Source organism: Gallus gallus, chromosome Z (genome assembly GCF_016699485.2).
Source record: "Gallus gallus isolate bGalGal1 chromosome Z, bGalGal1.mat.broiler.GRCg7b, whole genome shotgun sequence".
Lineage (NCBI taxonomy): Eukaryota > Metazoa > Chordata > Aves > Galliformes > Phasianidae > Gallus > Gallus gallus.
The window spans coordinates 35,013,942-35,029,137 of record NC_052572.1 but is presented as its reverse complement, the minus strand read 5'-3'; the positions used below and the strand labels follow the sequence as shown (position 1 = coordinate 35,029,137).

The following is a 15,196-nucleotide window of genomic DNA, read 5'->3' as shown; positions in this document are numbered from 1 at the left end:
AGGGAGGTTGTGGATGCCCCAAGCCTGGAAGCCTTCAAGGCCAGGCTGGATGTGGCTCTGGGCAGCCTGGTCTAGTGGTTGGTGACCCTGCCCGTAGCAGGGGGGTTGAAACTAGATGATCACTGTGGTCCTTTCAACCCAGGCCATTCTGTGATTCTGTGAAGCTGCCCCTCTACTGTGTGCTGGTGAGGCCTCACCTGGAGTACCCTGTTCAGACGTGTGGTCCTCAGTGCAGGAGAAATGTGGACCTGCTGGAGCGCGTCCAGAGGAGGGTCACAGAAACGATCCAAGGGATGGAACACCTCTGCTACGAGGCTGACATGGAACACCTCTGCTACGAGGACAGGCTGAGAGAGCTGGGGCTGTTCAGCCTGCACAAGAGAAGGTTGCAAAGTGACCTGTTCGTAACTTAATGCCAGGACGGAAATTCTACCAAGATCCTCAGAGGGACCCGGTATTCACGGTAGCAGAGGGTGATGGGTGGTGGCCTGGTCCACAAGTGCACGAGAAAAGACAGAAAACTCTTAGTACACCCACGGTCATATTACAGATATACACCCCAAATGGAAGGAAAGCAGAATGAACTCTCAATTGTCCTGTAACATCTGCCATTTTGTGAGAAACGCTCATGGTCAATACTCCAGGCTCAGGCAATTCGCCACGGATCACATTTTATTTCACGCTTTTGCAGAAGCAGGAAACCGTTGGAGTAGAGAGGTGCGCCGGACTGGAGAGACACAACAGTTCACGTTTCCTGCTTCACGAGGTGAGTTCCCCCACTCCCCACGGCTTGCCCCCCCCCCCACCCCCCAGGACCTCTGCAGAGTCATAACATCTCACTGCCATGCAAAAACAACGTTTCTTTCCCAACAATTTACGGTTGGAGTCCTCAGGACCTGCCTCAAACCGTGAGCGCTGCCAACACCCCGACGCCTTCTTTTTCAGGAAAGAGATGACCAAAAGGAAGTCTGGGCTCTACATGCTGCTTTTTCTGATCTTTCTATCTGCTCTCAGTGCGTATTTGCCTGCTGCCAGCAGTACAAACACTAGATGGGACCTCCAGCGTGCGGGCAGGTGCCGGAGCACCCGCGGGGCCCTTCGCACCTGCCACTTCTGCCGCTTGGGGAGCTCCGGAGACGCTGTTCACACGCAGATCCCAGCTGGCCTGAGAGCCGACTCAGAGCCGTTTCCCAGCTTTCCCCGTGGACGCTCTGTGTGGGAGCCCCCACAGCTCCGTCGCCTTTGTCCTCTATTCAGAGTAGTGCTCTGCCCAGCCAGGCCTATGAGGGGAGGCTGCCTGTCCTGCCAAGCTCGCTGTCAGGCGGGGGAGACGCAGTGGGAGCAAAAAGCCTTTGTGCTTTATAGTCGGAGTAGGAGGGTCTCCTTTTCCGTCTTCTTTAACCACATAGGCAGAGTATTTGCCTCCTTAGAGAAATCAGCGCTGTTACCTTTTTGGAGGAATGGCAACGGCTGCCCTGCAAGGGGGCGCTGGGGCAGCATAGAAAATGGCTGACGTGTAACGGTCCCCTCCCCCCCCCCAACCCCCCCCGGGGCCCGTCTTTGTAACTGCAGGGTGTGACGCGGCTGCTCCTGGCCCCGCTCCCCCGCGTCGTTGCCGCTGCCGCCAGAAGGCCTAATGGCGCCCGGTAGATAGCTCTTGGCTGACGGGGAAAGCCCTTGCCCTGCTGAGGCCGTTCCTTGCTTCAGGGCAGAACGCGGCCGCACGGGGCTGTGCGTTTCAGAGAAAGATCCGTTGTTGGTGGTAAAACAGGCTAGAAGTGGCTTCACTGGCTCTTTGTGGCTCTCTGTGCTGTGTGTGACCATAAAGTCAAGAAGGTATTATTATTTTCAGGGTCTCAGAATGGAAGTAAACATTGTCTTTCTTTCCCCCTGTCTGACTGTTAGCTGCTGACCTCCTACCGCATCCTCACATGGAGGATCGTGGCAGCTGTGGCAGCGATGGAGAGGAGGAGGAGGAGGAGTGCCATCAGCAGCTATCAGACCACTCTAAGAAAGGTTATTACGGACAGCCATCCAGACACAGAGACACAGAACTGTAGGCTTGCTGGTCTGTGCAAGCAGAATGCTGTCTGGAGGTTCTCTTCCTTCCCAGCCAAAGTGGAGCAAAGGTAGTCTTGCGAAGCTGTCTTTTTGGTTGGGGATAATTAGTAGGTGTGCTGCACGACTTAGACATATCCATAGGCTGAAACTGGAAGACTTTGTTTTGGGGGGATATACTATTCTGTTAGCATTTAGGCAAAGAAATCACTATCGCCTGAATGCTGTTGCCTGTTTTGAGAGGACCAAATCCTGTTCTAAAGTTGGAGTTAACTGTTGGTATTTTCATACTCGAACAGGAAAACCTTTTCTTCCCCTTTTATTAATGCTGCCAATTTGGGCTGTTCTACGAAAGCATGATCTAGGAGATAAACTTGATGCAACCGAACTTAAAAGGATTTAAAAACAAACTAAAAAACTAAAACTTAAAAAACTAAACTTAAAAGGATTTAAAAACAGTAAGTGCCTTTAGCAAGAAGCATTTCTAATTGTTTGTTTGGACATGCAACATGTGTAAACTTACGTGTGTAAAGCCATAACACACTAAACAGGGGGATGGTCTCTTTCACCTAAGTTTTGTATCAGATTCATGACAACAGTTTACCTTGCATGTTGTTTTTCAGGGTTCATATATGCAGATGGGGTATTTCAAAAGCACTGAGTGTGCATAACTGACCGTGCAGCTGGCCAGGTGGGTTGGAAAAGACCAGCTTGTGCTCAAACAGAAAAAGTGCTGTAGAAATTCAGTCACGTATTGAAATTGCCACAGCCACAAATAATAAACAACAGACTCTAGACAAATGTTGCACTTCCCTTTTTTTTTTTTTTCTTCTTCTGAGCAGCGTTAAGCTGCTGGAGCCTGACTCCGTGATTGTGCTTACAGCAGTATGTTGTTCCAGGCCTCCTCTCCTGCTCTTCAGTAAACTGGAAAGCTTCACTGTTGGTGTTATGTTAGCAGTGTTTTGAAGCCTCGTAATTTTGTATTGAAGTTTGCTCTCCTTTAAAAGAAAACCAACACAGAACTACGGATTGCCTGTAGGACAGTTACATTTAGAGTATTGCCTTCTGCATTTTCTTGCTGTGAGAAACACGCTCGAGATCAAAAATTTCCAATCAGGCAAAGATGTCTGTGAAGAGCAGTTTATTCCTTATTGCAGTAATGAGCACACGCCCCCTACTGCCAAGGGAGAAATTGTGCAACTAGACAGTGAAATCCATGCCGTTACACACGCTGGGTCCGACGCAGGTAAAACCTCTCCTGGCACTCACTGGTTGAGCGTCTCAGGCTCTCGATGTTTTGATGCTGTTGCTACACTACACTTCCATACAACATCTGTTACCAACTCATTGTCTTTGGGTATGTTCTGTACTTCTTACGGCATGGCAGCAGGAGGACAGTATTTTCAGCAGTCTGCACACTCATTGTGTCCTGTACCAGACTCTCCCCTACCCTATGTAATTACCTTACCTAGTGCCTGTGCCAATTGTACCTAGGTCAGAACTCCCCAGTCTCAACTTTACCGTGTCTGGGAGCTTTCTCTGTGAAAGGCAAAGTATCCTATGCTGTATCCTATCCTACATACAGAAACACTGGAAATGTCCACTGCAAAAGCACAATCTACCTCTCACAGTTCCCCCTCTTTCTCTTTTTACCCTTTTGTGTTTTTGCACCAGACTGTGAAACGCTTCTAATATTAGAAAACCAGCTTACTAGCCCAACTTGACGATTGATAGTAATAATTTATCAAAACTAATGATCTTGCTATTCTCCATACAATTTCTTCACCCTTGTATGATTCATCCCAGTATGAACAAGTAGTACGTCTTGAATCAGAGTGTAATCAGCATTAGAGGTTCCAAGCTACTAAGGGATGTGGGGAAGATGGGGAAGTTAGCCATAGTAAGGAAAGAAATTCCCGCACACGGTTTACAGATCAGGTATAGTCGCCACCAGGGAATCCGGTGATGTCTTGCTGGTCCGTGGGGAGGCAGCACGTTGGTCAGCGACGTCTCGTTGACTTACATGGCTGTGTTTTGGCAGATGGGGTACCCGTTCTTCCTCAGAACTCTTTGGGCCTGCCTACCCCAGTTGTCAGGGTCATCATGTCCTGTCCATCATGGTGATGGTAGCTGTCGGGGTACCCACATTTTTGCGCATCGGGAGGAACAGCGTGTCTGTCCTCTTACCGCTGTGCTGGTGGTAGTCAACCATTAGCTTCAAAAACTTGTTGGGCAGGTCATGCCTCAGATGGGTGCCGTTGAACAGGCTTTGAGCCAAGCACTGTCCAGCTTCTCATGTCTCAGATGGCTGCCTCTGAACAAGCTTTGAGTCAGGCACTGTGCCCGCTTCTCACACCACCTGGCGGTGCAAGACTTGTTATCACTGTCCCATGGTGGTTCCAAGGAAAAAAAAAAAAGCATTAAGGGGAAGGAGGGGAGAAGGGAATGATACATGTTAAAATGACACAAAAGCAAAGGAGCAAAATGTGAGTGCCGCCAACGCTCTTAACTGAACTCGCCTTAGCCGTGGATCACGAGCAGTCTAGGAAAAGTTATCTAATACCTAGGGCAACTTTCAGACTCCTTGGGTAATACGAGGTGGGCCAGTCGCCTCAGCATCTGCCAGACTTCCACATACAGTGTGATTACAAGCAATAAACACATCAGTGTTAGGATTAATAAGATCACAACTGGGTGAAGCACAGAATTAAAAGCTCCTCTTGCTGTTGGTGGCCATCTAAGGAGCGTTTCCCAGCAATGCTGTTCTCCATCCTTCTGCACCCTTTCTAGGACATGGTGTATCTCTTCTGTATCATCTGTTAACAGAATCGTATCTGCTAACAGAATCAAAGTGTTCTTTTGTGCATTATCTTGGATGCATTCTAGCAGTTGGTACAGATTGTCATGTTGCAATAATTTCTTTACCGAAGCAAGATTCATTCCGACTGGGCCAGGTGGCAAATCTTGGATTAATGTGTAATTGGACCGCAACAACTGATAGGACGTAACTGGAACTGAATGATTAGAGTCACATCCCATAGTATTAGTAAAGTTGCAAGCACCGATGATTGAATGATAGCTTGTATCTACAGTGATATCAGCCATGAGTATAAAATTACACACACACATCCTTCTCCACTATAAGGGAGCACTATTTCACGGGTCTCGTTGGGATACCTCTCAAAATGGCAAGTATTTTGCTCAGTGTCAAGACAAGTGTATTGAGTCTTGATGGCATTACTCTCACAAATAAATAAATCCTCGTTGTTCCCATGCAGCACATGAACGAACATCAACACTTTGCCATTTGTTTCCATTTTGTTGGGCTTGTACTCTGTGTTCTAACAGGCAGGGTATAACTTCATTGTGATTCAGTCCCAGCACAATGACTGGGTACGTGGTATGTACCGCAGCACTGCGTACCGTTAGGACAAAAGCTGTAGCAAAGTTATGAACAGGATCATACGTAACATTAACTAGATGCCAGCAAAACTGAAATTCTCTTTCAAATTTATTTGCATTGTCCCACATCATCTTTCAAATTTCCGTGGGTAAAGCGTTTCCTTTACCTTCTACGAGTACGAGCTAGGAAGACATTATTTGAGTTATGTCAAGTGCATCTACAATTAACCCGTGGTCTTTTAGGTTAATTCTTTCCCACTGAGATAATACATCAGAAAAGAACTGCTGACTAGAGAAGTGCTGCAGCTTTCTTTGTGAAAGGCAACTTCTCCTATGCTACCTACAGAAATAGTGGACATTTCTGCTGCCAAAACACAATCTACTTCTCATATTGCCAAGGCGAGGCTACTCCTCAGATGAGAAAACATGGGCTGCTCACCAGAGTTTTCTTTCATTAAGCCTCTTTACTCAGCTAGAGAGAATCTGTTGTCATCAAAACATTTTTTTTTTTTTTTGTTCCAGCTGTATGTGTTTAGGTGTGGGTTCATCTAAACTTCTACACCGTAACTCTGTCTTTGCAATGGTTACACACTGCACACATCGGATTTTAGCTTATAGGTTCTTTGCATATAAGGAAGCTGAAGCAAGAGTCATGGTCATCAGTTCGTCAGGGTGGTTTTTGCTCCACCTTGCCTCGTTCTGTTCACGGGCAGTTATGACTCGGTGAATAATGAAGATGCAGAGCTGCTGGAGTGGGTCCAGAGGCCGGGAGGGTGATGGGAGGGCAGGAGCACCTGTCCTAGGAAGAGCGGCTGAGGGAGCTGGGCTTGTTCATGGATTGAATGGATTGGAACATTCATAGGTAAAGGCATAGAATAGAGTAGAACAGATTAATAGAATAGCGTGATAGATTCTGTGACTGAAGTGGGGCTTTCCCATGGCTGTTTGGAAAGAGAGGGACGGGAAGGTCTCTCTCCCAGCTAGAGGAGCCTGGGGATGACGGTAACCGTTAGTGAGAGAGGGGAAAGTTGGGGTAGCTGCGGGGTGCTGAGCGCGCGTGGAGGCCAGGGCTGTGATGAGCTCCGAAGCAAATGAAAAGGGACCCTGCTTGCAGCCACGTGCTCTCTGACCCAGTCCCCCATGTGTTTCACCCTTGTCTGGGAGGAGACATTGGGACTGTGGTAATCGTTTCTCACAGGTCAGTGACGATTGCTGAAAGACAAGAAATTCCCTCAAAGGACATCTGTAGGCCGCATGCACGCATCTTCCTGCTCCCAGCAGTGACTGGTGCTCCAATGGGAAGTCCTTCCCTTGCAGGCACTGTTGTCACAGACTGCCCCAGACCTGATGAGCTTCTGGTAAGAGCCCCCATCTGACCAACAGCTCTCTCGGTGGGATAGTGGCAGATGAGCTCCTGCCATTTTGCGCTGCTTTGCACAGTCCCCGGGCCTCGTACCTTCCCCTCTCTGCCTTTTGCTAAATGTGGAGGTGATGGGATGTACTCCTAAGCTTGCAAAGAGAGGGAGACTCAAAGGAGTGCCTGTGTGTCTGCTCATCTGTGAGCTGAGTGCTCGTCAGGGGCTGGGCAGCTCTCTGGCTTGTGTGTCTGCAGAAAGTTGCCCTCTCTGGTGAGTGAACAAGCCCAGGAGATGCAATTCCTGAGGAAGGAGGTGACTTTTGCCTGTCTGTGGAGACTGGCGCTGTGACAAAGGTGATCCTGCACTTTGGGGAAGAGGCTGGGATGAGCAGAGCCTTGGCCAGGGCACGGTTGTGTGGGCTGCCTGTGGGACTTCCCTGCTGACCCCAGCCGCTCAGGTCTTGTCAAGGATTGCTGGTCGAGGTGTGGCAAATGTGTTCACCTTGTGAGAAATGCTTGTATTCAATAGTTCGGGCTTAGGTGAAATTTGCTATGAATGACAATTTCTTTCCCGCTTTTACAGAAGCGGGCACTCTTGACTAGGGTGCACCAGGTCAGAGTGACACAACAGTTTATGTTTACTACTTCCCAGTGCACATTTTCTCCCATGCCCTCACTGGCCAAGGACTCCCAGGTTCACAGCCTGTGCGAGGCTCCTCATTCCCTCAGCCAGTGTCCCGTACCTGTTCACTGCTTGGTTAGCCCCTCCCCGTTCTCCTCCTCTCCTTCTTTAGCTTTCACCTGTTATGGCATGCTGGGATAACCTCTCCCAGTTAGCCTTCCCCTCTGTCTGGCATTCAAACTACAGAACTGGTTGGTACCAGTACATCTGAACGATGTTCCTCAAATTTCTCACAGTATACAGTTGGAATACTCAGGAGTCCCAAGTCGGGCCGAGATTTAATACTAAAAGGAAAAAAGGCTTTCGGCAGTATCTCACTGGAGTACCATGGTACTGTCCTCCCCATATACAGAGTCCAAGCTGATCCCTTTCTGCAACACAGGTATAACCCATGACAGCACACCAGGGAGATATCTGATGATAGTGAATCTGGCACACGAACTTTGGGCTACAATTGGCTGAGCCCACCAGGGCTGTCGAGGGCGGACGTACCATGAAACCTGCGGGGTGTCCCACCTCCCAGCCCTGCTAGGCCCAATTGTGAGGTCAGAGCCTTGAGCTGACGCTGTGCAGGCCCAGGCCTTTGTGAGGTCAGGAGTGGGTGCCACAGTCTGCCCCGATTGTGAGGTCAGAGCCATGAGCTGACGCCCAGGCCTTTGTGAGGTCAGGAGTGGGTGCCACAGTGTGTCCCACTGTGCCGCCACCTGGCACTGTTGGCCTTGGCTGCCAACGCGTGTGGAAGGAGCTCGCGGTGGTGTCCTGGTGGCTGTGTGCTCGGGACAGGCGTGCTTCTCCTGCGGATTGGGTTTGGGCTTGTTGCTCAGTGGCCTTCCTCCGCGCAGACATTCCTGCTGCGGAAGAAGACACTGACAAGGGGAAAGCTTGATTCCTCCACAGCATGAGGAGGAGAAAGTCTCCCCAGAGATCAAAAGGGGCACAGAGGCCCCCTGAAAGGGTGAGGGTGAGAGGAGCTGGCAGGAACGTGGAAGAGGCAGAAATGGAGAGCAGCCAGCTCCCAGGAAACAGGTAGGAGGGAGGTTTGTTCCTCCCAGGGACACAAGCTGTTGGGCAGCAGAGATGGAGCAAATGTGGCGCTGGTTGTATCCTTTCCGTGCTGCCCATTGTCGCCATGCTGGGGCTGCTCCCTGGGAGGCTTCCCAAGATGTCTGTTCTGGCTGGGGCCTCCAAGCTGGTCAGTCCTGCTGGCCACGGCTCCCGTGGTGTGGAGACGGTGCACAGCAGGGCTTTTCACTTTCCTCCACAGCTGCACCTCCTCTCTGGTGGCCCAGGCAGGGCCAGCCAGCTGCAGACGCACTGCTGCATACTGGGAGGGTAAGTCCCGGGCTGCTTTGCTCCACCAGGTTTCTGGGAAACGTTTTGGCCAGCAAGGGGCACCGCAGTACAACAGGAGCCGGGGCACCAAGCCTAAGGCTGACCTCCTTCCCTGAACGTGCCCTCAGTGGTGTGCCTGCGAGGTGATCTTTGCCAGCCCTCGGTGTCCCGCTCGCAGGATGCACCCAGCTGCCCCTTCTCCAGGACACAACCGCAGCCCTGCCCCTGCCTCAGCTGTGATCCAGATCGGCTCCCAGCCCTCCTTAGAGGGTCTGACACAATGCTGACTGGTATCCCTTGAGAACGTGCTCACGCTTTTCTTCCTCCCCTTTCTTTGCCAGAGCCAAACATCTTAAGTCTTCTGAGAGAGTCACTGATCGTGGTTTCCCTCAAGAGACTCTTTGGCACAAGCATGTCCTCTGTGTGAGTACAGTACCTGTGCAATGTGGTATTGGGGGTTTCCGTGGGTGGGGGTGGGCAGGCCAGGCTGGCAGTGCTACCCAGCAGGAGAAAGAACTTGGCTCCCACCAGCAGCAGCTCTGCGCTTTCAGAGCTACGGCAGCAGCTCAGGAGGGAATGGGAGCAAAGCCCCAGTCCACACACCTGACGCGGCTCAAAACGTCTCATCCAAGCCTCTGGCTGGGATGTGAGGATGTAAGGCAGCAGGAGTTGAAGGAGCCCAGGAGTAGATGGCTGCAGCCTGCCTGTGGAGGACACCTCAAAGCAGGTGTTTCTTCATCTCCAGTATAAGGCGATTTGACTCCTCTGCAAAACAGAAGTCACGCCCCCAGCACAGAGTGGTGCTGAAGGCAGCTGAGGGAAGCCCCACTCCTGCTGGGGGTGCTCTGTTGGTGGTTTTTGCCAGCAGCGGACTCCCCACATTGCTGCTTTGCAGTGTGTAAGAGAAGATACCCCCGAGAAAGGGTCTGCCTCAAACCGTGAGCGCTGCCAACACCCCGACTCCTTCTTTTTCAGGAAAGAGATGACCAAAAAGAAGTCTGAGCTCTGCATTCTGCTTCTTCTGATCTTCCTATCTGCTCTCAGTGAGTATTTGCCTGCTGCCAGCAGTACAAACACTAGATGGGACCTCCAGCGTGTGGGCAGGTACTGAACGACCTGCGGGCCCTTCGCACCTGCCACTTCTGCCGCTTGGGGAGCTCCGGAGACACTGTTCACACACAGATCCCAGCTGGCCTGAGAGCCAACTCACAGCCAATTCACAGCTTTCCCCTTGGACGCTCTGTGAGGGAGCTCCCACAGCCCCGTAGCCTTTGTCTCCTATGCCAGTCAGCGTAAGAGCAGCGCTCTGCCCAGCCAGGCCTATGAGGGGAGGCTGCCTGTCCTGCCAAGCTCGCTGTCAGACAGGGAGAGGCAGTGGGAGCAAAAAGCCTTTGTGCTTTATAGTCAGAGTTGGCGAAGAGGGTCCGTTCTTGCAGCCATGTGCTCTCTGCCCCAGTCCCCCACATCTGCAGGAAACATCTTGCACTCCGGTTCGGGGCGAGACAGTAGGACTATGGCAACCCTTAGAATCCATAGTGAAATAACTTTCTGTCTGTGCTGCAAATGACAGCTGGTGCCTACTGTGGAATCTCATTGGCAAGAGTACTGTGGACAGAGGATTTCTTGCAGGTCAGTGACTACTGCTGAGGGACAGGCAATTCCCACAGAAGACGTCTGTAGGTGGCAGTTGGGCAAATGCACGCGTCCTCCTGCTGCCAGCAGTGACTGGTGCTCCAATGGCAAGCCTTTCCCTTTCAGATGCTGCCGTTGCAGACTGCTCCACGCCCGATGAACTCTGGGTAAGGGCCCCTGGGCCTGCTGCTCTCTTGGTGGGACAGTGGCAGACGAGCTCTTGCCATTTGCGCTGCCTTGCACAATCCCCAGGGCGTGTGCCTTTCCCTCTCTGCCTTTTATTAAACAGAGGTGATGGGAAGCGCTCCTAAGCTTGGAAAGAAAAGCATGAAGGAGTGGCTGTGTGTCTGCTCATCTGCTAAGTCCGAATGCGCTTCAGGGGCTGGGCAGCTCTCTGACATCTGCTCCGTGTGTGTTTGCAGGAACTCGCTGACTGAAGAAACCCAGGGGATTGAAAACCAGAGGAATGGGGTGTCTTACCTGGCTGAAGAGCGTGGCACTGTGATGAAGGTGATCCTGCACTTTGGGGAAGAGGCTGGGATGAGCAGAGCCTTGCGCAGGGCGCTTCTGTGGGGCTCCCTGTGGGATTTCCCTGCTGACCCCAGCCACTCATCTCACGCCAGGCCTTGCTGGTTGAGCTCCCCTTCTGCAAAGGCTTTCTCTTGGTCACATTTAGCCAGGCCATGCTGCTGGAAAGCTGCCCGCATTCTTGTCCTGGTAATCTAGGACCTCTGGCAGCTCTGGTGTCTTCCCAGAGAGTGGAGACACCTGGGTGCCCTTCCAGAGATATCCCACCCTGCCACAGCTCACCTGAAGAGTGTGGAAGGAGACAACAAGCCAGTGGTGCCCAGGCCCATACTCTGGCAGGGGACACAAAAACCGTCCAGCCTTCAACTTTTCCTGATGAAAAGAGGCTGAGTGCCTCTGCAGATGAGGCCTGTGTTTTGCTTTCTGACACGCTTCCTGACAAAGCTCCTTGGCTCTGACACGGAACGCAGTGGTCCAACGTAGCAGCCCAGTGATGTGTTCATCTCCTGTGCTGCTTTCTGTCTTCCCCAGGATGCCCAGGACTTGAGAGAGGCCGCGTGTGTGATGCCTAAGGAAAAGTGCTTCACAAAGTGTGACCGGGCTCTGAAAAGTGCAGGTATGGACCCAGACAGGCATGCCTTGTTAGGCTGGGCTTAAGCTCAGTGCTGCCAAAAGAAGGCTGTGCTGCGGCCTCGTCTCTCTGAGGAAGAGCCGGATGAGACTAAATCACTGGCCCAAGGACACAGCTGTGGCTCCCTTGGGCTCAGCGGCTCAGCCCCATCATGCCCTCGCTCCCTGCAGTGGTGCCCCTGGCCGGAGTTACTGCACTATGCTGAGGTTTCTCAGGGACTGAAACCAGGTCCAGGTTGTCTTTAGCTCTCCCCATGCAGCATGGCCTTGTCTTGAGTCTGCTGCCCCTCACACAGGGCCTTGCTGCCTGCCACTGTCCGCAGACCTCATCTCTGTGCACCTGAGAGAGGGATGCTGTCAGCAGGCAGCCTTAGAAATAGCTTGAGCCAATTAGGTGCTGGGAGACTGGGCCCTTGGCAATCATCTGCTCTCTTCTCAATTCAGGTGTCTCCATAGACCTGCAGAGATCATCCAGGTCTGCATGGCACTGCAAGGTGGCTTGGTTCCTGTGCACTCAAAACGTGGTGGAGACCTTTGAGCAGGTAGGGTAGCAGAGATCCTCAGTGCTGCTTTTGTTCCCCCGTGTCCAGCTGGGGGCCCCTAAGGCCCCTCTGCAGTACTGCTCAAGCCCATGGTACTGCTCAAGGGCCTGGCTCCTGAGGGCTCCCTCAGGGCTTGGCTTACTAGAAACCAGTGGTACCCTCTGAAAGCAGGCTGACCTGGGTGAGCCGTGCTGCTAAATCCTGCATCCCACTCTCCGTGGTCAGGGCTGGCTGAGGGAGGAATCTCCTGTTTGTCTTTGTCAGCTCTGATCGTTGTTCTTTGGGTTGGGCGGGGGTGGAGGCAGGGGAAGATGCAGAACTACCGGGCAAAACAGGAGCTTTCTTCATAGCCCTGACTGCGGTGTGGGGTATCCCACGTTTCATAACGGATATCTTCCTCCTCATGGGAATTCGGAGAGTTCTCCTTCCCATGCCAGCAAGACAGCTGGGTGTGTCTGTCTGCTTCCCTACCTGCTGTCTGCAGCACCTAAGCAGCAAGCATGCTCATTGCTGCCTTTGTTTTTGGCTGCACGGGCAGCAGCGTGGGCCTCATGACTCCCTTGCTTCCTGCTCTCTGCTTTCAGCTGGACATGTCTCCAGGCTATTGCTGGCCTTTGAAAGCATCTCAGAGCCAGGTGGTCTTCAACTTGCCCACAAAAGTCCAGCCGACTGCAGTCACTGTGCAGCACTCAGTGGAAACAAACCTGTGGCACGTCAGCAGCGCTCCCCGTGATTTTGCTGTCTTTGTAAGTGTCTGCTGGTACATGGGGCTGGGATGTGGCTGTAGGGAAACGCCTCTGCTAGGGGACATACTGGAGAAGAGGACCAGTACGTCCTTGGAGCAATGCTCAAGGGGAGACTCAGCCCCACCACATTCTCCACCAGAGCTGCAGGAGCTGCTGGAGCTCCGGCGGCCCAGGTTTGGCACAAGTGTTGACCTGCTACCCTGTGCTTTATCTCGTAGGGCCTGGATGAGGAAGGAGAGAAGGAAGCTTTGCTTGGGAAATTCACCTATGATGTCAGGAAAGAGGTGACCCAGACCTTCCAACTGCAGGTACAGTCATTGCGTATGGGCAGGAGACCATTCCAGAAACACTGCTTTGGCAGCAAGTCAGTGGCAGGAGGAGTGTTGGGGAGTCCCTGCCAGGGCAGGGGTCCAGCGCGGGCTCAGAGAGACACGCTGAGGTTCAGAGGGCCGAGAGCACGCGACATGGCAGGGTAGCTGGGAGGATGAAGCAGGGAGAGCGCCACGTTGGACCAAGCACTGTGCACAGAGTTCCCAGCAATGCCCACCTCTTTTGGCAGAGCCTTGCAGTCCCACGTGTGTTGGGAGAAGGCCTGAAATGCAAGTGTCAGGTGGTAAGAGCCAAGAGACAGTGCCACGGGCACGCCCTGTTCCCAGTGGCTGGTCGGTTGGCATCTGTGGGCCTGGGCAGACGGAGGAGCTGCTGTCGGTGCGGGCACTCCTAGACAGCCCCCATGCAGGTGTGCTCCCCAGCCATATGGCTGTCCCCTGGGACCACATGGCATCAGGCTTCCACCGCTGCTCCTCCTGCTCCCACAGGCCAGACGTTGGCTCTGCTGGGGCACAGGGGGCCTTAGTGGGGCCGCCTGGGAGAAGGGAAGCAGAGAAAAGCCTCCTCCTCGGCCAAGGAGGGAGCTGGCCCCGCAACAGGCAGCGTGCTGACAAGGAGATGCATGGAGGCAGCTGCGGTTGCTTCCAGGCCAGGAGTTAAGTCTCTTGTTGTCCTCTTTGTTTTGCAGACCGAGACCCCCAGAGCTTTTTGGCATATAAAGCTCGTCGTACTCAACAACTGGGGAAATGCAGGACACACCTGTATTTATCGGGTGCAGGTTCATGGGAAGAGAGCGGGAACAAATGACATCGGCCAAGGACATGTGTAGACGCTGCAGAAAGGCGTTTCTTTTAAAAATAAAACACAAAATTATTCCACATCAGAGATGTGTGTTTGTCGTGGTGTGGAAGGTGTTCTTTCACAGGCTTCCTCTGAGCAGCCCATTTCTCATTGTCCAGCAGAAACGGGACATTCCTCACTTTGCCTCTGCCCCATGGATGTGAGTGAACCAAACAGAAGGAGATGATGGAGCCCTAGCCCTCCTTCATTGTCTGGAGGGATGCGAGGGACATCCATGAGGGCTGGCAGGTATTGCAGCAGCCACGGGGCTTAGAAACCCACCGTGGCTGAGGAAGCGGCTCAGGTGGTGTGTGTTCCCAAAACCAGCCCCCCTGGTGCTGCTGCTGTCGCTGACTCCAAATCCCATGGGAACCTCCCAGAGGTGGGAGGGTGTTCCTCTCCCACTTCTGCCACTCAGTGAGCTCTGGAGACGCTGTCTGCACACAGATCCTACCTGGCCCCAGAGCCAACAGAGCTGCTTCAGAGCTCTCCCTTTGGACGCTCTGCACAGGAACTCCCACAGACCCATAGCGTCCATCCTCTATACCAGTCAGCATAAGAGCATCAACGCAAGCGTCCTCAGCTCTCCTAGGCCATGCCTTCCACCTTCTGACCGGATCGGATTCTATTTTAATTGCCCAACAGCCAAGGACATGGAGCTCTTGGAGCGGGTCCAGAGGAGGGCCACTAAGGTGATCAGAGGGCTGGAGCACCTCTCCTGTGAGGAAAGGTGAGGGAACCGGGCTCGTTCAGCTTAGAGAGGGCTCTGGGGAGACCTCATTGTGGCCTTCCAGTACTTGAAGGGAGCATATAAACAGCAAGGGGAACGGCTGTTTACGAGGATGGACAGCAAGAGGACAAGGGGGAATGGTTTTAAACCAAGACAGGGGAGGTTCAGGTTAGATATTAGGAGGAAGTTTTTCACACCGAGGGTGGTGACGCACTGGAACAGGTTGCCCAGGGAGGTTGTGGATGCCCCAAGCCTGGAAGCCTTCAAGGCCAGGCTGGATGTGGCTCTGGGCAGCCTGGTCTAGTGGTTGGTGACCCTGCCCGTAGCAGGGGGGTTGAAACTAGATGATCACTGTGGTCCTTTCAACCCAGGCCATTCTGTGATTCT

At 52.7% G+C, this 15,196-nt stretch overlaps 1 protein-coding gene and 1 non-coding gene across 4 annotated transcripts; one reads left to right on the top strand and one right to left on the bottom strand.

Annotated features, from left to right (window-relative positions):
- Positions 1–200: 200 nt before the first annotated feature.
- On the top strand, positions 201–14,124 carry LOC121108352 (sperm-associated antigen 4 protein-like). 3 transcript variants are annotated; one of them, XM_046905842.1, is made up of 14 exons: positions 1,152–1,646; positions 1,906–2,129; positions 2,682–8,525; positions 8,764–8,831; positions 9,173–9,254; positions 9,807–9,874; positions 10,402–10,460; positions 10,590–10,630; positions 10,886–10,973; positions 11,523–11,607; positions 12,066–12,163; positions 12,748–12,909; positions 13,128–13,217; positions 13,928–14,124. In XM_046905842.1, exons 3-14 carry the CDS (start codon positions 8,398–8,400, stop codon positions 14,066–14,068), a joined length of 1,110 nt encoding a protein of 369 aa, XP_046761798.1. In that variant the 5' UTR covers positions 1,152–1,646; positions 1,906–2,129; positions 2,682–8,397; the 3' UTR covers positions 14,069–14,124. The 3 variants fall into 3 exon arrangements, with proteins under 3 accessions (XP_040511974.1, XP_046761798.1, XP_040511973.1); XM_040656039.2 differs by having other exon boundaries at positions 1,152–2,129; XM_040656040.2 differs by lacking the exons at positions 1,152–1,646; positions 1,906–2,129; positions 2,682–8,525; positions 8,764–8,831 and adding an exon at positions 201–766.
- On the bottom strand, positions 7,051–7,107 carry MIR7482-5 (microRNA 7482-5). Its single transcript, NR_128274.1, has one exon. It is a non-coding gene; the product is annotated as a microRNA 7482-5 (primary transcript).
- Positions 14,125–15,196: the final 1,072 nt, after the last annotated feature.

Bases quoted from the DNA above. Each gene is read 5' to 3' on its own strand.
- LOC121108352 (XM_046905842.1), top strand. From the start codon at position 8,398: ATGAGGAGGAGAAAGTCTCCCCAGAGATCAAAAGGGGCACAGAGGCCC. The intron at 10,461-10,589 runs GTCAGTGACTAC...TTTCCCTTTCAG, and splicing joins GGACAGAGGATTTCTTGCAG to ATGCTGCCGTTGCAGACTGC. The intron at 13,218-13,927 runs GTACAGTCATTG...TTTGTTTTGCAG, and splicing joins CCCAGACCTTCCAACTGCAG to ACCGAGACCCCCAGAGCTTT.